Source organism: Gadus morhua, chromosome 18 (genome assembly GCF_902167405.1).
Source record: "Gadus morhua chromosome 18, gadMor3.0, whole genome shotgun sequence".
Classification (NCBI taxonomy): Eukaryota; Metazoa; Chordata; class Actinopteri; order Gadiformes; family Gadidae; genus Gadus; species Gadus morhua.
The window spans coordinates 4878773-4896575 of NC_044065.1; the positions used below are offsets into that span (position 1 = coordinate 4878773).

Consider the following 17803-nt stretch of genomic DNA (forward strand, 5'->3'; position numbering starts at 1 on the left):
TTTGGTCAGTGTGTGTCCTAATTGATTACACACGAGTGATATCATAGAACCATTATAGATATTGGAGACCAGTGACTACAAACAGTATTAAAATGACATCGTAAAAAAAGTTGGTCATCATATCCCTTATTTTCCGTATGTATATTCAGTATTTTAACTAATCCTGGAAATGATCGTAAATTAAACTCCCAGCAACACACCAAAAGGAGGAGGCCAATCAGTGCTCAAAATATTAGTTTAAATTTAAAAAAATAAGTTAAATATTCTATAAAGTTTTAATCCTTTCCTTATAGACTTCGTCTCATTTCCACATGGTAAGTGACAACATCTGTCAAGAAAGCAATACAGGTTTATAATATTGGGATGTTTTCTGTACCATAAATCAAGGTTACATTTCATTATATAATCTGATATTTGGAGACATTTACAAATAAATTACATGACTTGTAATCCCTATCCAAAACATACAATGAGGTGGTCAATGATCACTATTGGGATCAAAAGTGATCACCCTATGGAGGTTGAGAAAAAAAAGTTTCCATTTAGGACTCACTTGAAACACCAGTTGTGTAATACACAGGAACGCAACACATGAAAATGGCAACTGAATTTCACTCTCCAACCATTCTCTAAAGAGACGTTGAGAGGCCCAAAGAGCCTGGAGCTCATAGGCCAACATACACAGTCTGCTTCATGAAGTGTCAGATTATCATCGTCAGACAATAGACATCATTGAAACGGCTCCGTTGGTTCGATTCCACATCGAAAAAGCAAACCAAAACAAAATTGGTAGAAAGCATGTTTATTGATGTCGCACACAATTGTTCAAATATCATCCAAAGCACTACAAGCCCTCAAATGAAACTCAAAAACCAAGATGACTGAAACAAAGCCGTTATGAAATATAGTGGAGCGACCCAGGGACAAGTCTGGTTTGGGATGGTTCACTTTTTTTTTTAAACCCGTTTAGGCAAGCGAGTTTAGGTTTCAGGCAAGCGGGTTTAGGTTTCAGGCAAGCGGGTTTAGGTTTCAGGCAAGCGGGTTTAGGTTTCAGGCAAGCGGGTTTAGGTTTCAGGCAAGCGGGTTTAGGCAAGCGGGTTTAGGTTTCATGCAAGCGGGTTTAGGCAAGCGGGTTTAGGTTTCGTGCAAGCGGGTTTCGGCAAGCGGGTTTAGGTTTCATGCAAGCGGGTTTAGGCAATCGGGTTTAGGTTTTAGGCAAGCGGGTTTAGGCAAGCGGGTTTAGGCAAGCGGGTTTAGGTTTCATGCAAGCGAGTTTAAGCAAGACGCAAGCGAGTTTAGGCAAGCGAGTTTAGGTTTCATGCAAGCAATTTTAGGCATTAGGAAAGCGAGTTTAGGCATTAGGCAAGTGAGTTTCGGTTTTGTGCAAGCGAGTTTAGGCAAACGAGTTTAGGCAGGAGAGTTTAGATATTAGGTAAGCGAGTGAAGTTACTGCATCTTTGCTTCCAGCCTCGTCCCTCTAGTCGCTCCCTAAAAGAGGGTTCCCTGCTATGTCAGAAATACAACAGCTGGGATCATAGATATGGGGTACAGAAATAAAATGACAAATCAAAGATTAATTCAAACATTCTTCCCCCAAAACATGTTATGACAATTTTGTCTGTACAGCAAAGTGATATCAGTGCGTGTAGTATTGGCATAGATGGAGCTCTTTGAGGTAATGTTGGGCGTAGATCGCTGTGCAGGTGTAGCCAGGGATCCTCAGGGTAGATGGAAGCAGGCCACTGGACCACAGGTGTAAATCAACTCTTCGCACTGAAGCAAATTGATGTGAAAAGTAAAGTCAGTTTCATGGGCATTCAAATGCAGTTACAGCCCCATCTGGTGTCAAACACTGGTCATTATTTAGTAATTTGGCATTTGATTTTATAGACTTAAATGAGCAAAAAAAAGTATTAATTGCTGCAACAGTCCTAATGCTGGATTACCAAGCTTCTAAAAATGTCTATAGGAACCTCCAGCTGCATTCAAGTTACTGCATCTAATTAAACACTCTAAGCACACACTAGTCAGTGGAGATGTTCCCAGAAGACTTGTCTTCAGACCAGGAGGGATTATACAATAGCCGTTTAATAGTAAATATTAACCAGCGTTCTTACCTGGGTCTCTGCACCACCACACCCAGTTGCTGCACATCGGATCTCCCTCAGTCGCCTGAAGGAGAAGTCAGGAACTTCTTGATCCTAACACATGAAAGGTAAAGATTAATCAAAGCTAAATATAGAAAGGACGAAAACAAGGCTGGCAGTTTTTCCAAAAACATCGTCCAACATGGGGTTCAGCGATATTTAGTCTTTAAAACGTTGAGGTTTATGATCAAACCATCAAAAACAAGGCTGCTACGCCCTCACCGGCCACCAGGTGGAAGAACAGTTTTGATCAGAAGGAGCTTGTCAAAAGATGCGCTTGAGCGCCTTCAGTCATTGGCTCGTAATCAAGTAAATCCCATTGATGGCTGAAGTCAGATCTTATTCTCTAGAAAGTTTGTTACGGAAGAAGCCCTCGTATCAAAGCAACATACCCGCCAACCAAAACTGACCTTGTTGAATAAATTCAACGGTCATCAAGATAGTGAATCCAGTATCTTACCGGTTCCACAGAGAGTCTCAAGTCGGCTGCGCTGCAGGCCTTAGGTCCGTCCTCTGCTCCTCTGTGTATAAAGAACCAGTCAGTCATCAAGCTGCTTGGTGTCTTCAAAGAGTGAGGTTTGACCGCCTGCACCATGATGATGTTGATAGAGCATCAGAACTTTAAACACAGATATAGATTTATGTACCTTCTCCGGAGAGATGAGAGAAAGGGGGGGGGGGGTTTGGTCATCAGCCCCTGAGCAGTGATCTTCATCCCCAGTGACTCCTTCAATCCTGCTGGAGCGAACACCGTTACCATCAGCAGAAATCCCAGCTACTCAGTGTACTCACTACCAAGTGATAAAACCCAGTTACTTGGGTTAAACATTAGACTTAAAAATAAGTTATTTTCCCCAAATGGCGCTCTTTGATTTTCTAGTTGATCAGATAGACCTGGAGAAAGGGTTTACCTTCCATGGATGAGGAGCTGGTTGGTCTCTACATGAGCTGACCTCCTCCTCCGGGACCTCCAGGGGGCGCCGCCTCCAGTGGACCTCCAGGTGGCCGGGACCGCCGCCTCCAGGACGCCGCCGCCTCCAGGGGGGGACCGCCGCCGCGTCACCTCATTTCTTCTAAAAGGTGAAACACTTTCCATTTGCACACCGGAAAAACCTCCCCGTTCATGATACACTGAAGAAGAGTTTAACTTTACTGTACGAGGAGCCGCCGCCTCCAGGAGCCGCCGCCTCCAGGACGCCCGCCGCCGCCAGGAGCCGCCGCCTCCAGGACGCCCGCCGCCTCCAGGAGCCGCCGCCTCCAGGAGCCGCCGCCTCCAGGACGCCCGCCGCCGCCGCCGCCTCCAGGAGCCGCCGCCTCCAGGACGCCCGCCGCCGCCGCCGCCGCCGCCGCCAGGAGGAGCCGCCGCCTCCAGGACGCCCGCCGCCGCCGCCGCCGCCGCCGCCGCCGCCGCCGCCTCCAGGACGCCCGCCGCCTCCAGGACGCCCGCCGCCGCCGCCGCCGCCTCCAGGACGACGCCCGCCGCCGCCGCCTCCAGGACGACGCCCGCCGCCGCCGCCTCCAGGACGACGCCCGCCGCCGCCGCCTCCAGGACGACGCCCGCCGCCGCCGCCGCCGCCGTCTCCAGGACGCCCGCCGCCGCCGCCGCCTCCAGGACGCCGCCGCCGCCTCCAGGACGCCGCCGCCGCATCACCTCATTTCTTCTAAAAGGTGAAACACACTTTCCATTTGCACACCGGACAATCATCCCCGTTCATGATACACTGACGAAGAGTTTAACTTTACTGTACGAGGAGCCGCCGCCGCATCCAGGACGCCCGCCGCATCCAGGACGCCGCCGCCGCCGCCACCTCCAGGACTGCCGCCGCCGCCAGGACTGCCACTGCCGCCGCCGCCAGGACTGCCGCCGCCGCCGCCGCCTCCAGGACTGCCGCCGCCGCCGCCACCTCCTCCAGGACTGCCGCCGCCGCCTCCGCCTCCAGGACTGCCGCCGCCGCCTCCGCCTCCAGGACTGCCGCCGCCGCCTCCGCCTCCAGGACTGCCGCCGCCGCCTCCGCCTCCAGGACTGCCGCCGCCGCCGCCTCCGCCGCCGCCTCCAGGACTGCCGCCGCCGCCGCCTCCAGGACTGCCGCCGCCGCCGCCGCCGCCTCCAGGACTGCCGCCGCCGCCGCCTCCAGGACTGCCGCCGCCGCCGCCGCCGCCGCCGCCTCCAGGACTGCCGCCGCCGCCGCCGCCGCCTCCAGGACTGCCGCCGCCGCCGCTGCCTCCAGGACTGCCGCCGCCGCCTCCAGGACTGCCGCCGCCGCCGCCAGGACTGCCGCCGCCGCCGCCAGGACTGCCGCCGCCGCCGCCAGGACTGCCGCCGCCGCCGCCAGGACTGCCGCCGCCGCCGCCGCCTCCGCCTCCAGGACTGCCGCCGCCGCCGCCGCCTCCGCCTCCAGGACTGCCGCCGCCGCCTCCAGACCGCCCGCCTCCAGGGCCATCAGCTCATTTCTTCTGAAAGGCGACCGACGGGTTTTATTTGCACACTGGACATTTCTCCCCTTGCATGATCCAAATCATCAACTCCGGCGCTGCTATAGCTCACGCTGATGTCACTAGTTCCATACTGTGCAGTCTTCATTGAGGTGGTATTTAACATAGTTAACTGTACCAAACCCAAAACCAGCCACACACCTGGCCTACATCCTGAACCTATTCCTAGTGGCTGAGGGTGCGTCTGACATTATCAGACGAACACCTCTGAATTTGTTTATTTTTTGTACGAGGAGTTGCTGCATGTCAAAAGGTTTAATTCTGAAGTATTTCACCGAGAAATTTTGAAAAGATGCGCAGTTCCATGTCTCACCGTTCTGCATCCGTTGGGCTGCACAGCTCCCTTCCTTCCGCCTGCAGCAAGCGCCTCCGGTCGACCGCCATGGACCTCCAGACGACCGCCACGGACCTCCAGTCGACCGCCACGGACCTCCAGACGAGCTCCTCCGTCACCTCTTCTGAAACAAGACAATCTAATTCAACACTGGACATTTTTTCTCCTCGCTCACTCAGATGTCAATAGCTTATCTTCTCCCATACCGTGCGTTCTTAAAATAAGTCTTATTCACTATGGTTAATCCTGCCAAACCCAAAACCTAGCGACGCATCTAATCATCCGGACACTAGTCCTAGGGGCTGAGGACGCTTTGCTTACAAGCCAGTGTCAACAGATGTCTGAATTCCTTGCTGCTGCAAATGTCAAGTTTTATTCTGAACCATTTGACCACGCCAAGGAGGCGTTTATAAGATGTGCAGTTCCATGGCTCACCCGTTTGCTCCCGTTGGACTGCACGGCTCCTTGCCTCCATCCACCTGCAGCTCCTCGCTCCAGACGTCGGCTGAACCCTGGGAGTTCAAAGTCCTCCTGAAAAAAAAAAAACTAATGTTCAATCATTTGGAATTCTTAAATTCTTGGAAATATTATGAAGCATGAGCTCTAATAGAAAATGTGTAAAAATATGTATCCAGCTGTAGAAATTTAATTTCTATAAAACATTTAATGAATAGTGAGAGAGTATACAAATAGTTTTACGGTGATTATGTTAGCAAAGCAAATCTAACCCAACAAGTCACTAAATGGCGACTACATTTTATTATTAATTGTTTAGTGCCTCACTAAACTCCTATAGGAAGTGGAAACTTTACTCTCCTTCATTGGTGACGTTCCTCGGTATCTTCTAATGGACTGAAATCCTTTTTGATCTTCTGCGTTGAAATGTGTTCGTGTTAAATTTCCAAGGGGCGTGAACTAAAATGTTTCAACGCTATTGGTTAGGCTTAAATTTCCAAGGGGCGTGAACTAAAATGGTTCGACGCTATTGGTTATCCTTCTTGATCTTCTGCGTTGAAATGTGTTCGTGTTAAATTTCCAAGGGGCGTGAACTAAAATGGTTCGACGCTATTGGTTATCCTTCTTGATCTTCTGCGTTGAAATGTGTTCGTGTTAAATTTCCAAGGGGCGTCAACTAAAATGGTTCGACGCTATTGGTTATCCTTCTTGATCTTCTGCGTTGAAATGTGTTCGTGTTAAATTTCCAAGGGGCGTGAACTAAAATGGTTACTAAAATCTAAAATCATAACGAAACGGATGACGCAGAAATACAAATTTCTTAAAAGCTTTAAGCTCAGTTGTTTGTTCTTTTAGTGAACATAAACTAGTTCACTACAGTCCATCTTTGTTGTTGAAATGCCCCAAGGGCCCTGCTCTGCACGTAACGTATTTATCCAGCCTCACATTAGATAAAGAGTTGTGTTTGGTCTATTTCATACCGGGCAGTAATCTTTACATAATGGTGGGCTAGAATGCATATTAAATATGGAGGTCCGTCCGGTTCCGAAGCCATTAGTGAAACACGCAAAATGTCGATTGAAAAATATAATTTGTCAAAGACTGGTTTACATCTACATTTTGCTAGTCAAGGGCTTCAGGTTTGCCAACCCGATGTCTAAACAGGCAGTTAACGTTTTACATTTAAATACATATGCGAAGTCCACAGAACATAGGCGAATAAAAACATTGCACAACCAGCGGTAAATAGCAGCTCAACGTGTGTTGAAAGTTGAAAAAAAAGACTAGAATAGAATTGGGAGAGTGGTGAGCAAGTCATTCACCGCATCTAACCCAGGACCAATCTCTGCACATCCCTGCAGGCCAACCGTCTACCAAACCAACCAAACAAACATCAACAAGCCACAAGTCAGTCGGGTCAGTCAGATGGGTTTCCACAGAGCGAGTTATTGATTGAGAAAAAAAAAAAACGCTCCCTTCAACACGTTTCCATCCTGGATTTTTCGGACATGGGGAGTTTCAAGTTCTCCGTGGATTCCTGAGGGCACTAAAGCATCTGCAGAAGGTGCCATCCAGCCGTGTGCAGCAATTACCAGGAGGTCTCTAACAGAGTGGCACCGCCTCTGATTGTAGTATGCGTCTTCAACAGCGTGGAGGTCCTGTAGTCAAGGCGTTTTTGTGAAAAAAGCGAAATGTAGTCGACTTGTTGCTTCGAGATTCCAGTTTCCCCAAACTTTCATCAGTTCTTCCATGTTGCTTCGACAGTGTGCAGAGGACCGTTCCCAGTTTCCAGTGGGTGGTCGGTGACGTAGCGGTCCGCAGCTTTAGTCAGTCAGTCGACCACATAGACAAACAAACCACTCAACACAAACTACTTCCATCAACCAATCCAGAAGAATCAGAGGAGAGAGGACAGACAGAGGCAGGAGATGGGGAGAGTCAAGTGTATCGTGTGCGGTGCTCAAACAGAACAAACAACTCCTCAAACAACAGCTCGTGAACGTTAATAAAGACCCCACATCACTCACTGCGGGCGTCCCGGGGTCCACGTCGGTGGCCACGATGTCCGGATTGTTCGGTCAGCTCTCTCCAACGCAAAAAAAAAAAAACCCGATCAATAACTGTCACGGTGGGGGCGCTTTATGAGGAGAGGCATGGGCGACGCAGCTGAAATCAATTAAGAACTAATGACCAGAATAACGTTATTGGCTGTGAGCGAGAAGCTCGAGACGAGAGAAGGCGCGGTCACCGCGGGCACTTCTGCGAGTAGGCCTACTGGAACTCCCGGGGACAAACCACCTTTATCAGCATTACATTTATTTTTGTATTAAAATAATTATTTTTGATAACATTAGGTCACAGTGGTGATTATGCATTCTGACCTTGTATTTTACATTAGCCATTCAATTATTTTTTTGTGTTTCTCTGAGCTACAAAGGTTTGATCGTTTTTCAAACTATATTACAAGCATTTGCCTTGTTCTTGCAATAGGCCTACTATTGCATCGACCGTGGCCCGGGCACCGCGGGCACTCCCCGCGGGGCACCGTGATCGTGTCCGCGGCCCGGGCACTCGGCGACTCCCGGCCTCCCCGACTCACACCGTGCCCCGTGAATGAATGAATGTCCAATCCAACCATTTCTTCCTAAACTCTTCTTTCTTGGCCAGGAGATGCAACGTTGATTTGTTATCGCCACAAATAGCACAGGCACGGACTTGTTCCGCAATGTAAGCACCTTGCTGTTACCTCCTACTTGCCGAGATGGGCTCCGGGTCACCTGACCTCAAAATCAATAGGCTACTGTCTTGTCCTCGTTTATGAGTCAATTTTTCTTTAATTTGCTAATGCAGGCAAGGCGAGGTAGAAGAACATTTTCACGATCAGCATACATACGCAACGAGTGACCGATCGTATTTCAAAAGGAACAAGATTAAAAGGTTTCTCGGGGAGTTACGCAAGTATTTTTTCGTGTTAGCTGTTGCTTTTATACCTAACTAAGTTCTGCATCAAAGCAACTGTTGAGGTGGCGCCCTCTAGCTGCAGCCGCTGAACATCAGATTTAAATCAGATTATATAGATTCGTTTACTATATATTATATACATAAACGTATTAGTTAAAAAATATATTTATAATAAATTGAATAAATTATGCACCATAGTGTATGCAATGTGAGCCATGTAATGTTTGTAATTTTTGCAAATAGAAAGAATTGTACAAAACACACCAATCTAAGTTTACATTGCATATTTATTTTCTTGAACACTTTTAAAAAATAACAAAAGTTGAGTCCAAGCTGTTTTGAAACCTGGCCTTGCCCAGCTAGCTCCACTCAAAGCAACCAAGAAAGAAAAGAAAAATACTCATTTATGGACATTAGATAATATACACCCCATATACAGCAATGCATAGTGGTCTGCCAAGAAGACTCCTCCCAGGTAATACTATACACACACCTCAAGGCCTTCGACCAATGGCTGTCGCCGATGACTTTCATCAGCAACTGTTTTTTTTTTTAAAACTCATGACACTGTGTTTAGCGCTTGATTTACTGTGTGTGTGTGTATGTGTGTGTGTGTGTGTGTGTGTGTGGTCACACTGTTGTAAACAGCTACAGGGGTACAGCGGATTGGATAAATCACAAGGATGGGGAGGGGCTTACGAACTAAGCCACCTATCCTCATTGGGCTGTAGAGTTTAGCTGCCTCCCTTCATCTTTTTCTACCAATCAAATTCAGCGTAAGTGCAAAGTTAGTGGGGCACAGACAAACACACACACACACACAGTTTGCTGCCTGCGTTTCATTCTTTTGCTTTTTCTACCTTCTCAGGTGAGGTGGGGAATAACCACAGACTCTCGTCTCTCTCACAGTGAAACTGAAACCACTGTGGCGTTTAACGAGGCCTCTTATTGATCAGCAGGTTTTGGGAGACAACACCTGGCTCCAAAATGACCGACAGAGGATCGACCTGTTGGATCTCCTCACATCCGAGATGGCCGACTCCCTTTAAGAGTGTCCCTCAGTTCAGCAGGAATGGCGGGGAAAACCGGGAAAATAACCTCCTGCATGTGACCCAAAGGGAGAGTGAGTGAGTGTGAGTGTGAGTGTGTGTGTGTGTGTGTGTGTGTGTGTGTGTGTGTGTGTGTGTGTGTGTGTGTGTCTGTGTGTGTGTGTGTGTGTGTGTGTCAGTGGTAGAGACAGTATAGAGGGAGTGGTTCTGCACGCGTGTTGGGAGACGGCACTTAGACACTAAAGTGTGACCGCAAAGCAGGACAAGAACTCACACGCGTGTGTGTGTGTGCGTGTCTGTCTGCGTTTGCGTGTGTCTCAGTGTGTGTGTGTGTGTGGGGGGGGGGTTAGGGTCACTGTGCGCTACAAGCACGACTCCCAGTGGAGCTGCAGGTCTGCGCTGTCCAGGAAGTCCGCAGAGAACACGCTGGGAGGAGTGGGCGGAGCCAACGGCCCGAGCCCCGTCCCCCGGCTCCCGGCCACGCCCCCGTCGTCCCCGCCCACCACCGGCCCCCCCGCCATGGAGATGTCCAGCCAGTCCATGCTGTCCAGGGTGGGGTCTTCGAAGCCCAGGCTGGGCGAGGGGTGGTGGGCGGAGTAGCCCAGGTCCGAGGTGTCCATGGGCGAGTGGGAGTGGGCGTGCTCCAGCAGGCCGGCCGAGCCCAGGATCTGGCTGTGGAGCTCGTCCATCAGCGTCAGAGGCCCCGCCCCCAGCAGCAGGGCCCCGCCCCCCGAGGGGCCGTCCAGGAAGTCCTCGAGGCGGCCGCCCGTCGCCGCGGGAACCCGGCCGGGCGGGGTCCCCGGGGGCGGGGGGGACGGGGGGGAGAGGTGCAGGGGGGAGAGCGGCGGGGGGGAGGCCGGGGAGTGGGGGCCGGAGTGGAGGTGGGCGAGGGAGGGGTCCGGGTTGGCCTTGAAGCCAGAGATCTCTGCAGGGGGAGGAGAGAGAGACGGGAGAGAGAGAGAGAGACGGGGGAGAGAGAGAGAGAGGCAGAGAGAGAGAGAGAGAGAGAGAGAGAGAGAGAGAGAGAGAGAGAGAGAGAGAGAGAGAGAGAGAGAGAGACGGGAGAGAGAGAGAGAGAGAGAGAGAGAGAGAGAGAGAGAGAGAGAGAGAGAGAGAGAGAGAGAGAGAGAGAGAGAGACGGGAGGGGGGGGAGAGACGGGAGGAGAGAGAGAGAGACAGAGACAGAGAGAGAGCGAGAGAGAGACGGGAGGGGGGGAGAGACAGGAGGAGAGAGGCAGAGAGAGAGAGAGAGAGAGAGGTTAGTGTCAGGCTGGAAGCAGGCCTTTTGTCCGTCTCTTTACTGGATGAAGCGAGGTCTCTTACCTCCGCTCTTCAGCAGGATGTCGAACAGGTCGTCCATCTGCTGGCTGTTCAGGCCGTTCTCCTGCAGAACCACACATCATTAGAACTCACTCTGAGACACGCCCCCGTCTCCTCCAATCAAACCACGCCTCAATGCAAACCAAGCAACCACTAAAGTGATTTGAAGTTATTTTGCTTCCAGGCCCACAGCCATGCAGTTATACAAACATAAGATAAACAAAACATCAAACACAACGAAAAACATTAAGACTAATTCAGCCCAATAATTCAGTAAATCAGTCGTGCAGCAAACAAACACTGAGTAGAACACACACGCTGGTGCAGGAGTGACTGAGGAGGACAGGTTAGTGAAGGGGAGGAGGAGGAGGACAGGTTAGTGAAGGGAGGGGGAGGAGGAGGAGGAGGAGGAGGAGGAGGAGGAGGAGGAGGAGGAGGAGGAGGAGGAGGAGAACAGGTTAGTGAAGGGGAGGGGGAGGAGGAGGAGGAGGAGGAGGACAGGTTAGTGAAGGGGAGGGGGAGGAGGAGGAGGAGGAGGAGGAGGAGGAGGAGGAGGAGGAGGAGAACAGGTTAGTGAAGGGGAGGGGGAGGAGGACAGGTTAGTGAAGGGGAGGGGGAGGAGGACAGGTTAGTGACGGGGTGGAGCGACGCTGTGATGGGAAGGGGAGGAAGGAGGAGGAGGACATACTTTTGGGCGCTGGGTGGAAAAGGGAGATTTGGGTTTGGGGGAGGGAGGGGTGAAGAGGGCGTGGCGGTCGTAGGTTGGACACGCCTCCTCGCTCTGCCAGGATGGAGCGATGAGGTAGAGAGAGAGAGAGGGAGAGAGAGAGAGAGAGGAAAAGAGTGACAGAGAAAGAGTGAGAGAGAGAGAGAAAAAAAAAGGAGAAGAGCGAGAAAGAGAGAGAGGTCAATGAGTTTGAAAGGCATGGTGGAAACAACAAGAGATGAAGAGCTGCGGAATAATGAGGAAGAGGATGAAGAGTAACACCAGATGAAGAGGGGGTAGGAAGAGGATGATGAAGACGAGGGTGATGAGGAGGAAGGGGATGACCCTAGAGGTCATCAAATGACGACGGAGGAGGAAGAGAGGACAGGAAGGGGAGGAGCATGAGGAGGAAGAGGAGGACCGGGGGCTGACGCTACCTTGAAGGATGAGATGAGGGTGCTTTGGCACTCGCTGTCGGCCATGTCTTCGAAGAAGGGCTGCAGGCTGGGGGGGGCGGAGACTGACTGGCTGGGTTCTGGCGCGCCATTGGTCTCCAGGTGAAGTCCCGCCTTCGGCACCTGAGTGACGGGCGAGATAGATCATGTTAAAGTGAATCCACACACACACACACACACACACGCACGCACACACTTCGTCTCAGAGTCGGCGGACCAAAGCCGGTCTGGACAGGTTCTGGAGCGTACCTTTTTGACGGACGGGTCCACCGGCGCCGGCTGCACGGGGGGCTCGCTGGACTTGGGGTCCGCAGGGGGGGGGTTGATGGCTTGGCTGGGGAGTTTGTTTGGAGTGGACTGTAGTCTCTGCAAAGAACAGGAAAGAGTGAGGAGTTTAGTCCGATGATATCAGTCCTAGCAGCTCTGAGTTTAAATCAATGTGTTGAATGGAAATAATGTTTTTTATGAGTTTTATGTGATTTAACTGGATAAATAACGCCTTGTTCACACTACATGCGTCCGGATACGGATGGGGGCTTTTTGACGTATCCATGTGTTTTTCCGGTATTACAAAGGCGATTTCATTGGACAGTGTCCTTGCGTATATTTGCATAACGCAGTCTGATTGGCCGACGGATCCGTCGCTGCCTGAAAGTTGAAGTTTCTAAACTTTTTGACTCCGGCCACGGAGCCGACAGAACGGACCGACCCACGTTGATTTTCGCTCCCATAGCGCCCCGTGCAAAGTCAATGAGACCTGTCGACGGACGGTGGTAGCGTGAACGAGGTGTAACTGCCCTTGAACTAAAAAACGGAACTCGAAATGAACGATAACATTAACAAATCCGACTCAATTTACTGAAATGAAATTGAACTGGAGAAGAACTAGAATCAAACTCGAAATGAACCAAAATCCAACTGGAAATGAACTAGAAAATAACTTGAGTACAATAGAGGGGTGTAACTTAGTGTAGTTTAGTAGTGTAACCTAGTGTAGTGTGGTAGTGTAACGTAGTGTAGTAGTATAGCAGTGTAACGTAGTGTAGTGTGGTAGTGTAACGTAGTGTAGTGTGGTAGTGTAACGTAGTGTAGTGTGGTAGTGTAACGTAGTGTAGTAGTATAGCAGTGTAACGTAGTGTAGTGTGGTAGTGTAACGTAGTGTAGTGTGGTAGTGTAACGTAGTGTAGTAGTATAGCAGTGTAACGTAGTGTAGTGTGGTAGTGTAACGTAGTGTAGTGTGGTAGTGTAACGTAGTGTAGTAGTATAGCAGTGTAACGTAGTATAGCGGTATAGTAGTGTAACTTTGTGTAGTAGTGTAACGTTGTGTAGCAATATAGTAATGTAACGTAGTGTAGTAGTGTACCGAGTGTGGTAGTGTAACGTAGTGCAGCAGTGTTACGTAGTGCAGTAGTTTAGTAGTGTAACGTTGTGTCACGTATCGTAACGTACCTGCAGCATGATGCGCCCGTTGCTTTTCCCCGGGGACACTTTGCTCTGAGAGTCCGTGGTGTTACTGGTGTTACTGGTCAGTGCCACCAGGTAGTGGTTTCCGTTGCCGTCGGTGACCAGCGTGGGCGTGCCGTTGGCCTTGAGCAGGTCCAGGGAGATGGTCTGGGTGGGCATCTGGGAGCTGTTCAGCTGGTTGATGAAGACCGGGCCCACCTGGAGAGACCGACAGGGTGAGCTCCATCCTCCCCCACGCTGAAGACCTCCCTCTACCCAACACGTTCCCTCCCATCCATCCATCCATCCATCCATCCATCCATCCATCCATCCATCGAGTCCACATCTATACATTTACATTTAGGGCATTCAGCAGACGCTTTTATCCAAGCGTCACACAACCATTAATACACAAATTCCCACACAGACGGCGGAGTCAACCACGCAGGGCGACAGCCGGCTCGTCGGGAGCAGTCAGGTTGAGGTGCCGGGGATCGAACTAGCATCCTCCCGGTTACCAGCCAACCCGCTCTACCTCCAGAGCCCCTAGCGCCCCCTATACAGCGGTCCTGTCGAGGCGAGGCGGCAGGATGGACCGAGAGATGCTCAGTTTGCCGTACGAGGTGTTTTGAGGGACCTGACCTTAGTTTTTGTAATTCCACACACATTACTTTAAGGATAACTAGAGGTAGGCTGCGACTCCCTCACGCAGGGCATTCATAAACAGGACCTTCATGAGACCTTCAGACGTTTGCTCTTTCATGTGACGACGCACAATCGTCTACATCTGCACCCCAGGCCCCCCCCGTTGGGGACCCACTGATGAGGGCCCCCCGCTGTGTTAAGAGGCCGTCAGGCTGAACCCCACGTACCTGTCGAGCCGGGGGGGCCGTGGACGGCTGCGAGGCCCGCGGCGGTCTCTTCAGCTGCACCAGAGCCCCGGGGGGCTTCTGCACCTGCACCTCCACCTGCCGGAGCTGCAGCGGGGTCTTCTGCGGCCCGGCCTGGGCCTGGGCCTGGGCCGGGGCCTGGGCCGGGGCCTGGGCCTGGACCGGGGCCTTGGTGGGGCTGTGGTGCGCCGGCTTGCTCTGCTTGGCCTGAGCGCTGAGCTTCTGCTGGGCGAGTAGCCTCTGCTGCGCCTGCAGGTGCTTCTGCTGCGTCTGCTGGATGATGAGCTGCTGGATTTGCTGCTGCTGCAGCAGGAGCTGCTGGCCGCCCGCCGTCTTCTGGCCCGCGGGCCGGGGGGCTGGCGGCTGCTTGGCCTCGGCAGCCTTCTGCTGGACCGCCTGCTGCTGCTGCTGCTGAACCGCCTGCTGCTGCTGCTTTACCGCCTGCTGCTGCTGCTGCTTTACCGCCTGCTGCTGCTGAACCGCCTGCTGCTGCTGCTTTACCGCCTGCTGCTGCTGAACCGCCTGCTGCTGCTGCTTTACCGCCTGCTGCTGCTGCTGCTTCAGGAGCTGCTGCTTGAGCAGCTGCTGCTGCTCCGCCTGCTGCACCTGAATCCTGCGGATCTGCTGCAGCTTCAGGAGCGTCTCCTGGGAGCACTGGGAGGGCGGACCCCCCCGCCGGGCCTGGGCCTCCTCCGTCACCCCCTCCATGGCCTCCTCGTCCTCGTCCTCCTGGCGGTGCTGATGGTGGTGGTGCTCCGCCTCCTTGACCTCCTTCTTGATCCGGACCAGCATGCCGTTGGGCAGCGTGGGCGGCTGCAGCACCGAGGCCTTGAACAGCGTCTGGGGCTTGGCCTCGGCCGGGGCGGCGGTGGCGGCGGGCGCCGGGGCCTTGTGCTCCAGCTGCGAGCGCAGCGTCTCCACCAGCCGCTGCTTCTGCTTCAGCATGCGGGTGAGCTCCTCGATCTGCTTGTCCTTCTCCTGCAGCATCTGGTCCTTGTCCCGGGAGCCGCCGGCGTCCTGGGGCTCCGGCGTCGGGGCGGCGGCGGGGGCGGCGCCGCGGCCGGGCGAGGGCCGGGACAGGCTGCAGGGGCTGTGGTGCTCCTCCTTCACCTGGGAGAGGGGGGAGACGCCCGAGGGGTTCTGGGGGGAGTGCTGCAGGGTGAGCTGGGTGAGGGGGGAGCTGACCTGTGAAGGGGGCACAGTGGGGGGGGGGGGGGTACTTTAACAACCATTGGCTGAGACATGACAGAGCGTTACATGGTTAACTTTAGTCATGAGGTTGGATTGTATCTATAAATAAATCTTAATAAATAATATCTAAACCTTAATAAAGCTTAAAGCAAACTTGCTGATATATCTGCTTAAGGAGCAGGTAGGGGATTTAAACTAGGAGGTAGAGCATGGGACACTGGGGGGGATCTGAACCCAGAAGCATTTTTCTGCGAGTCACAACAACCCAACCTGCCCTCCTTCCAGGTTATCGTGGTTTTAACGATAACCTGATAACCTTAACCACCTCCAGCACCTCCACCTCCAGCACCTCCACCACCACCACTCCCACCTCCCCTACCACCATCAACCCGATCCCACCACCACCTCCATCCCGACCTTCTCCTCCACAACTACCACCTCCGCTCCCACTATCAATACCTCCACCGACCCCTCCTCCACAACCATGACCCCCCGCCCCCATCACTCTATGACCCCGGCTGCCCTCACCATCTCCCCGAAGGTGTCGCCGCTGCAGCTGGTCTCGTCGGGGCTCATCCCGGCCAGCGAGCGCTCCGACGGCGTGGGCGACACGGGGGGGCTGGAGCTGGTGCTGCCGAAGCGCATGACCCGCCCCGGCACGGGCCCCTGGGCCAATGAGAACGACGGCACCCTGGTCAGGCCCTCTCCTGATTGGTGGAGTGCGTTGGGAGCGGGCGTGGCGTTGTGGGCGAGTGGTTGCGCGGCCTGCGATTGGCCGTTCTTCAGGGCTCCGCCCCCGTTCTGCTCCTGGTAGTTTCGGAGGCGTTCGATGAGGTCGATCTTCGTGCCGGACACGGTCAGACCCCGGAGCTTCAGCTCCTGTTTCAACTCGGCGACCTGCGGTGACAAACTCAGTGTTAATGGTGTGTTCCAGATACATCGCACACCATCCACACGAGTGGTAATCTCCCAGCTTTCCTGCGGCATTTCACGGAGGCACGCCCCCTTTTGGTCGGTCCCACTCGGGATTCTTAGAGTACAGAGTTCAGCGAGGTTGACGTACGACTCGAAAAACAAAAAAGGCTACGCCCGGAGTGAGATGTATTGTCTTTGTATTGGAGCCACGCTGGTCGTTTAATGTCGGAAATGTAGTTCTGTGTGGGAGCAGGGAAATGTAGTTCTGTCTGGGAGTATGGGGAATGTAGTTCTGTGTGGGAGCAGGGAAATGTAGCTCTGTCTGGGAGTATGGGGAATGTAGTTCTGTGTGGGAGTATGGGGAATGTAGTTCTGTGTGGGAGCAGGGAAATGTAGTTCTGTGTGGGAGCATGGGGAATGTAGATCTGTCTGGTAGCATGGGGAATGTAGTTCTGTGTGGGAGCATGGAGCTGTCGTTTGGTCTGAGCTTGCCTTGAACTCGTCGAGGTTGGCCGGTAAAGTGCTTGGTTTGGCTCCACCTGGTGCTGTTTGGCTCTGACGGTGGGGCCCGCTCTGATTGGAGGGGGTCCCTGTCGTCGTCGTGGATACACTCCGGGAAGGGGAGGGGCCTGATTTTGTTGACGGGGTCGTCTCCGTTGGTGGTCTGAGGAGAGATGGAACATTTATTGAATACAAAGGGAAAATATTTGTTCCAACTTGGGTGGATCGGGTAGTACAGCAGTGGTCGTTTTTAGACTTGGGCAGGGAGGATGGTGTGGTTAGTTGGTAGTTGCGGTTTGTTAGTTGGTAGTTGTAGTTTGTTAGATGGTAGTTGTAGTTTGTTAGATGGAAGTTGTAGTTTGTTAGACTCACTTGGGCGGGGCAGGCAGGATGGTGTGGTAGTTGTAGTTTGTTAGATGGCAGTTGTAGTTTGTTAGTTGGTAGTTGTAGTTTGTTAGATGGCAGTTGTAGTTTGTTAGTTGGTAGTTGTAGTTTGTTAGTTGGTAGTTGTAGTTTGTTAGTTGGTAGTTGTAGTTTGTTAGTTGGTAGTTGTAGTTTGTTAGATGGTAGATGTAGTTTGTTAGACTCACTTGGGTGGGGCAGGCAGGATGGTGTGGTAGTTGTAGTTTGTTAGATGGAGGTTGTAGTTTGTTAGATGCTAGTTGTAGTTTGTTAGAGGCTAGTTGTAGTTTGTAGTTGTAGTTTGTTAGTTGTAGTTTGTAAGATGGTGGTTGTAGTTTGTTAGATGGTAGTTGTAGTTTTAGACTCACTTGGGCGGGGCAGGCAGGATGGTGGGGTAGTTGTAGTTTGTTAGATGGAAGTTGTAGTTTGTTAGATGCTAGTTGTAGTTTGTTAGAGGCTAGTTGTAGTTTGTTAGTTGGTAGTTGTAGTTTGTTAGATGGTGGTTGTAGTTTGTTAGATGGTAGTTGTAGTTTTAGACTC

At 52.2% G+C, this 17803-nt stretch overlaps 1 protein-coding gene across 6 annotated transcripts in view; it reads right to left on the minus strand.

Moving 5' to 3' along the window:
- Positions 1-8660: 8660 nt before the first annotated feature.
- The window catches only part of mrtfab (myocardin related transcription factor Ab), a 42101-nt gene continuing 32958 nt past the window's right edge, over positions 8661-17803 (minus strand). For 5 of the 6 annotated variants that reach the window (XM_030340316.1, XM_030340315.1, XM_030340314.1 and 2 more), the window contains 9 exons: positions 16853-17024; positions 15974-16342; positions 14759-15439; positions 14237-14695; positions 13371-13583; positions 12171-12287; positions 11904-12044; positions 10764-10824; positions 8661-10365 (listed from right to left, as the gene is read on the minus strand). In XM_030340316.1, coding sequence (XP_030196176.1) covers positions 9803-10365; positions 10764-10824; positions 11904-12044; positions 12171-12287; positions 13371-13583; positions 14237-14695; positions 14759-15439; positions 15974-16342; positions 16853-17024 — 2776 coding nt within the window. In that variant the 3' untranslated portion in view covers positions 8661-9802. Of the gene's footprint in view, positions 10366-10763; positions 10825-11373; positions 11542-11903; positions 12045-12170; positions 12288-13370; positions 13584-14236; positions 14696-14758; positions 15440-15973; positions 16343-16852; positions 17025-17803 lie in introns of those variants that run through there. The other variant, XM_030340318.1, reaches the window with a different exon arrangement.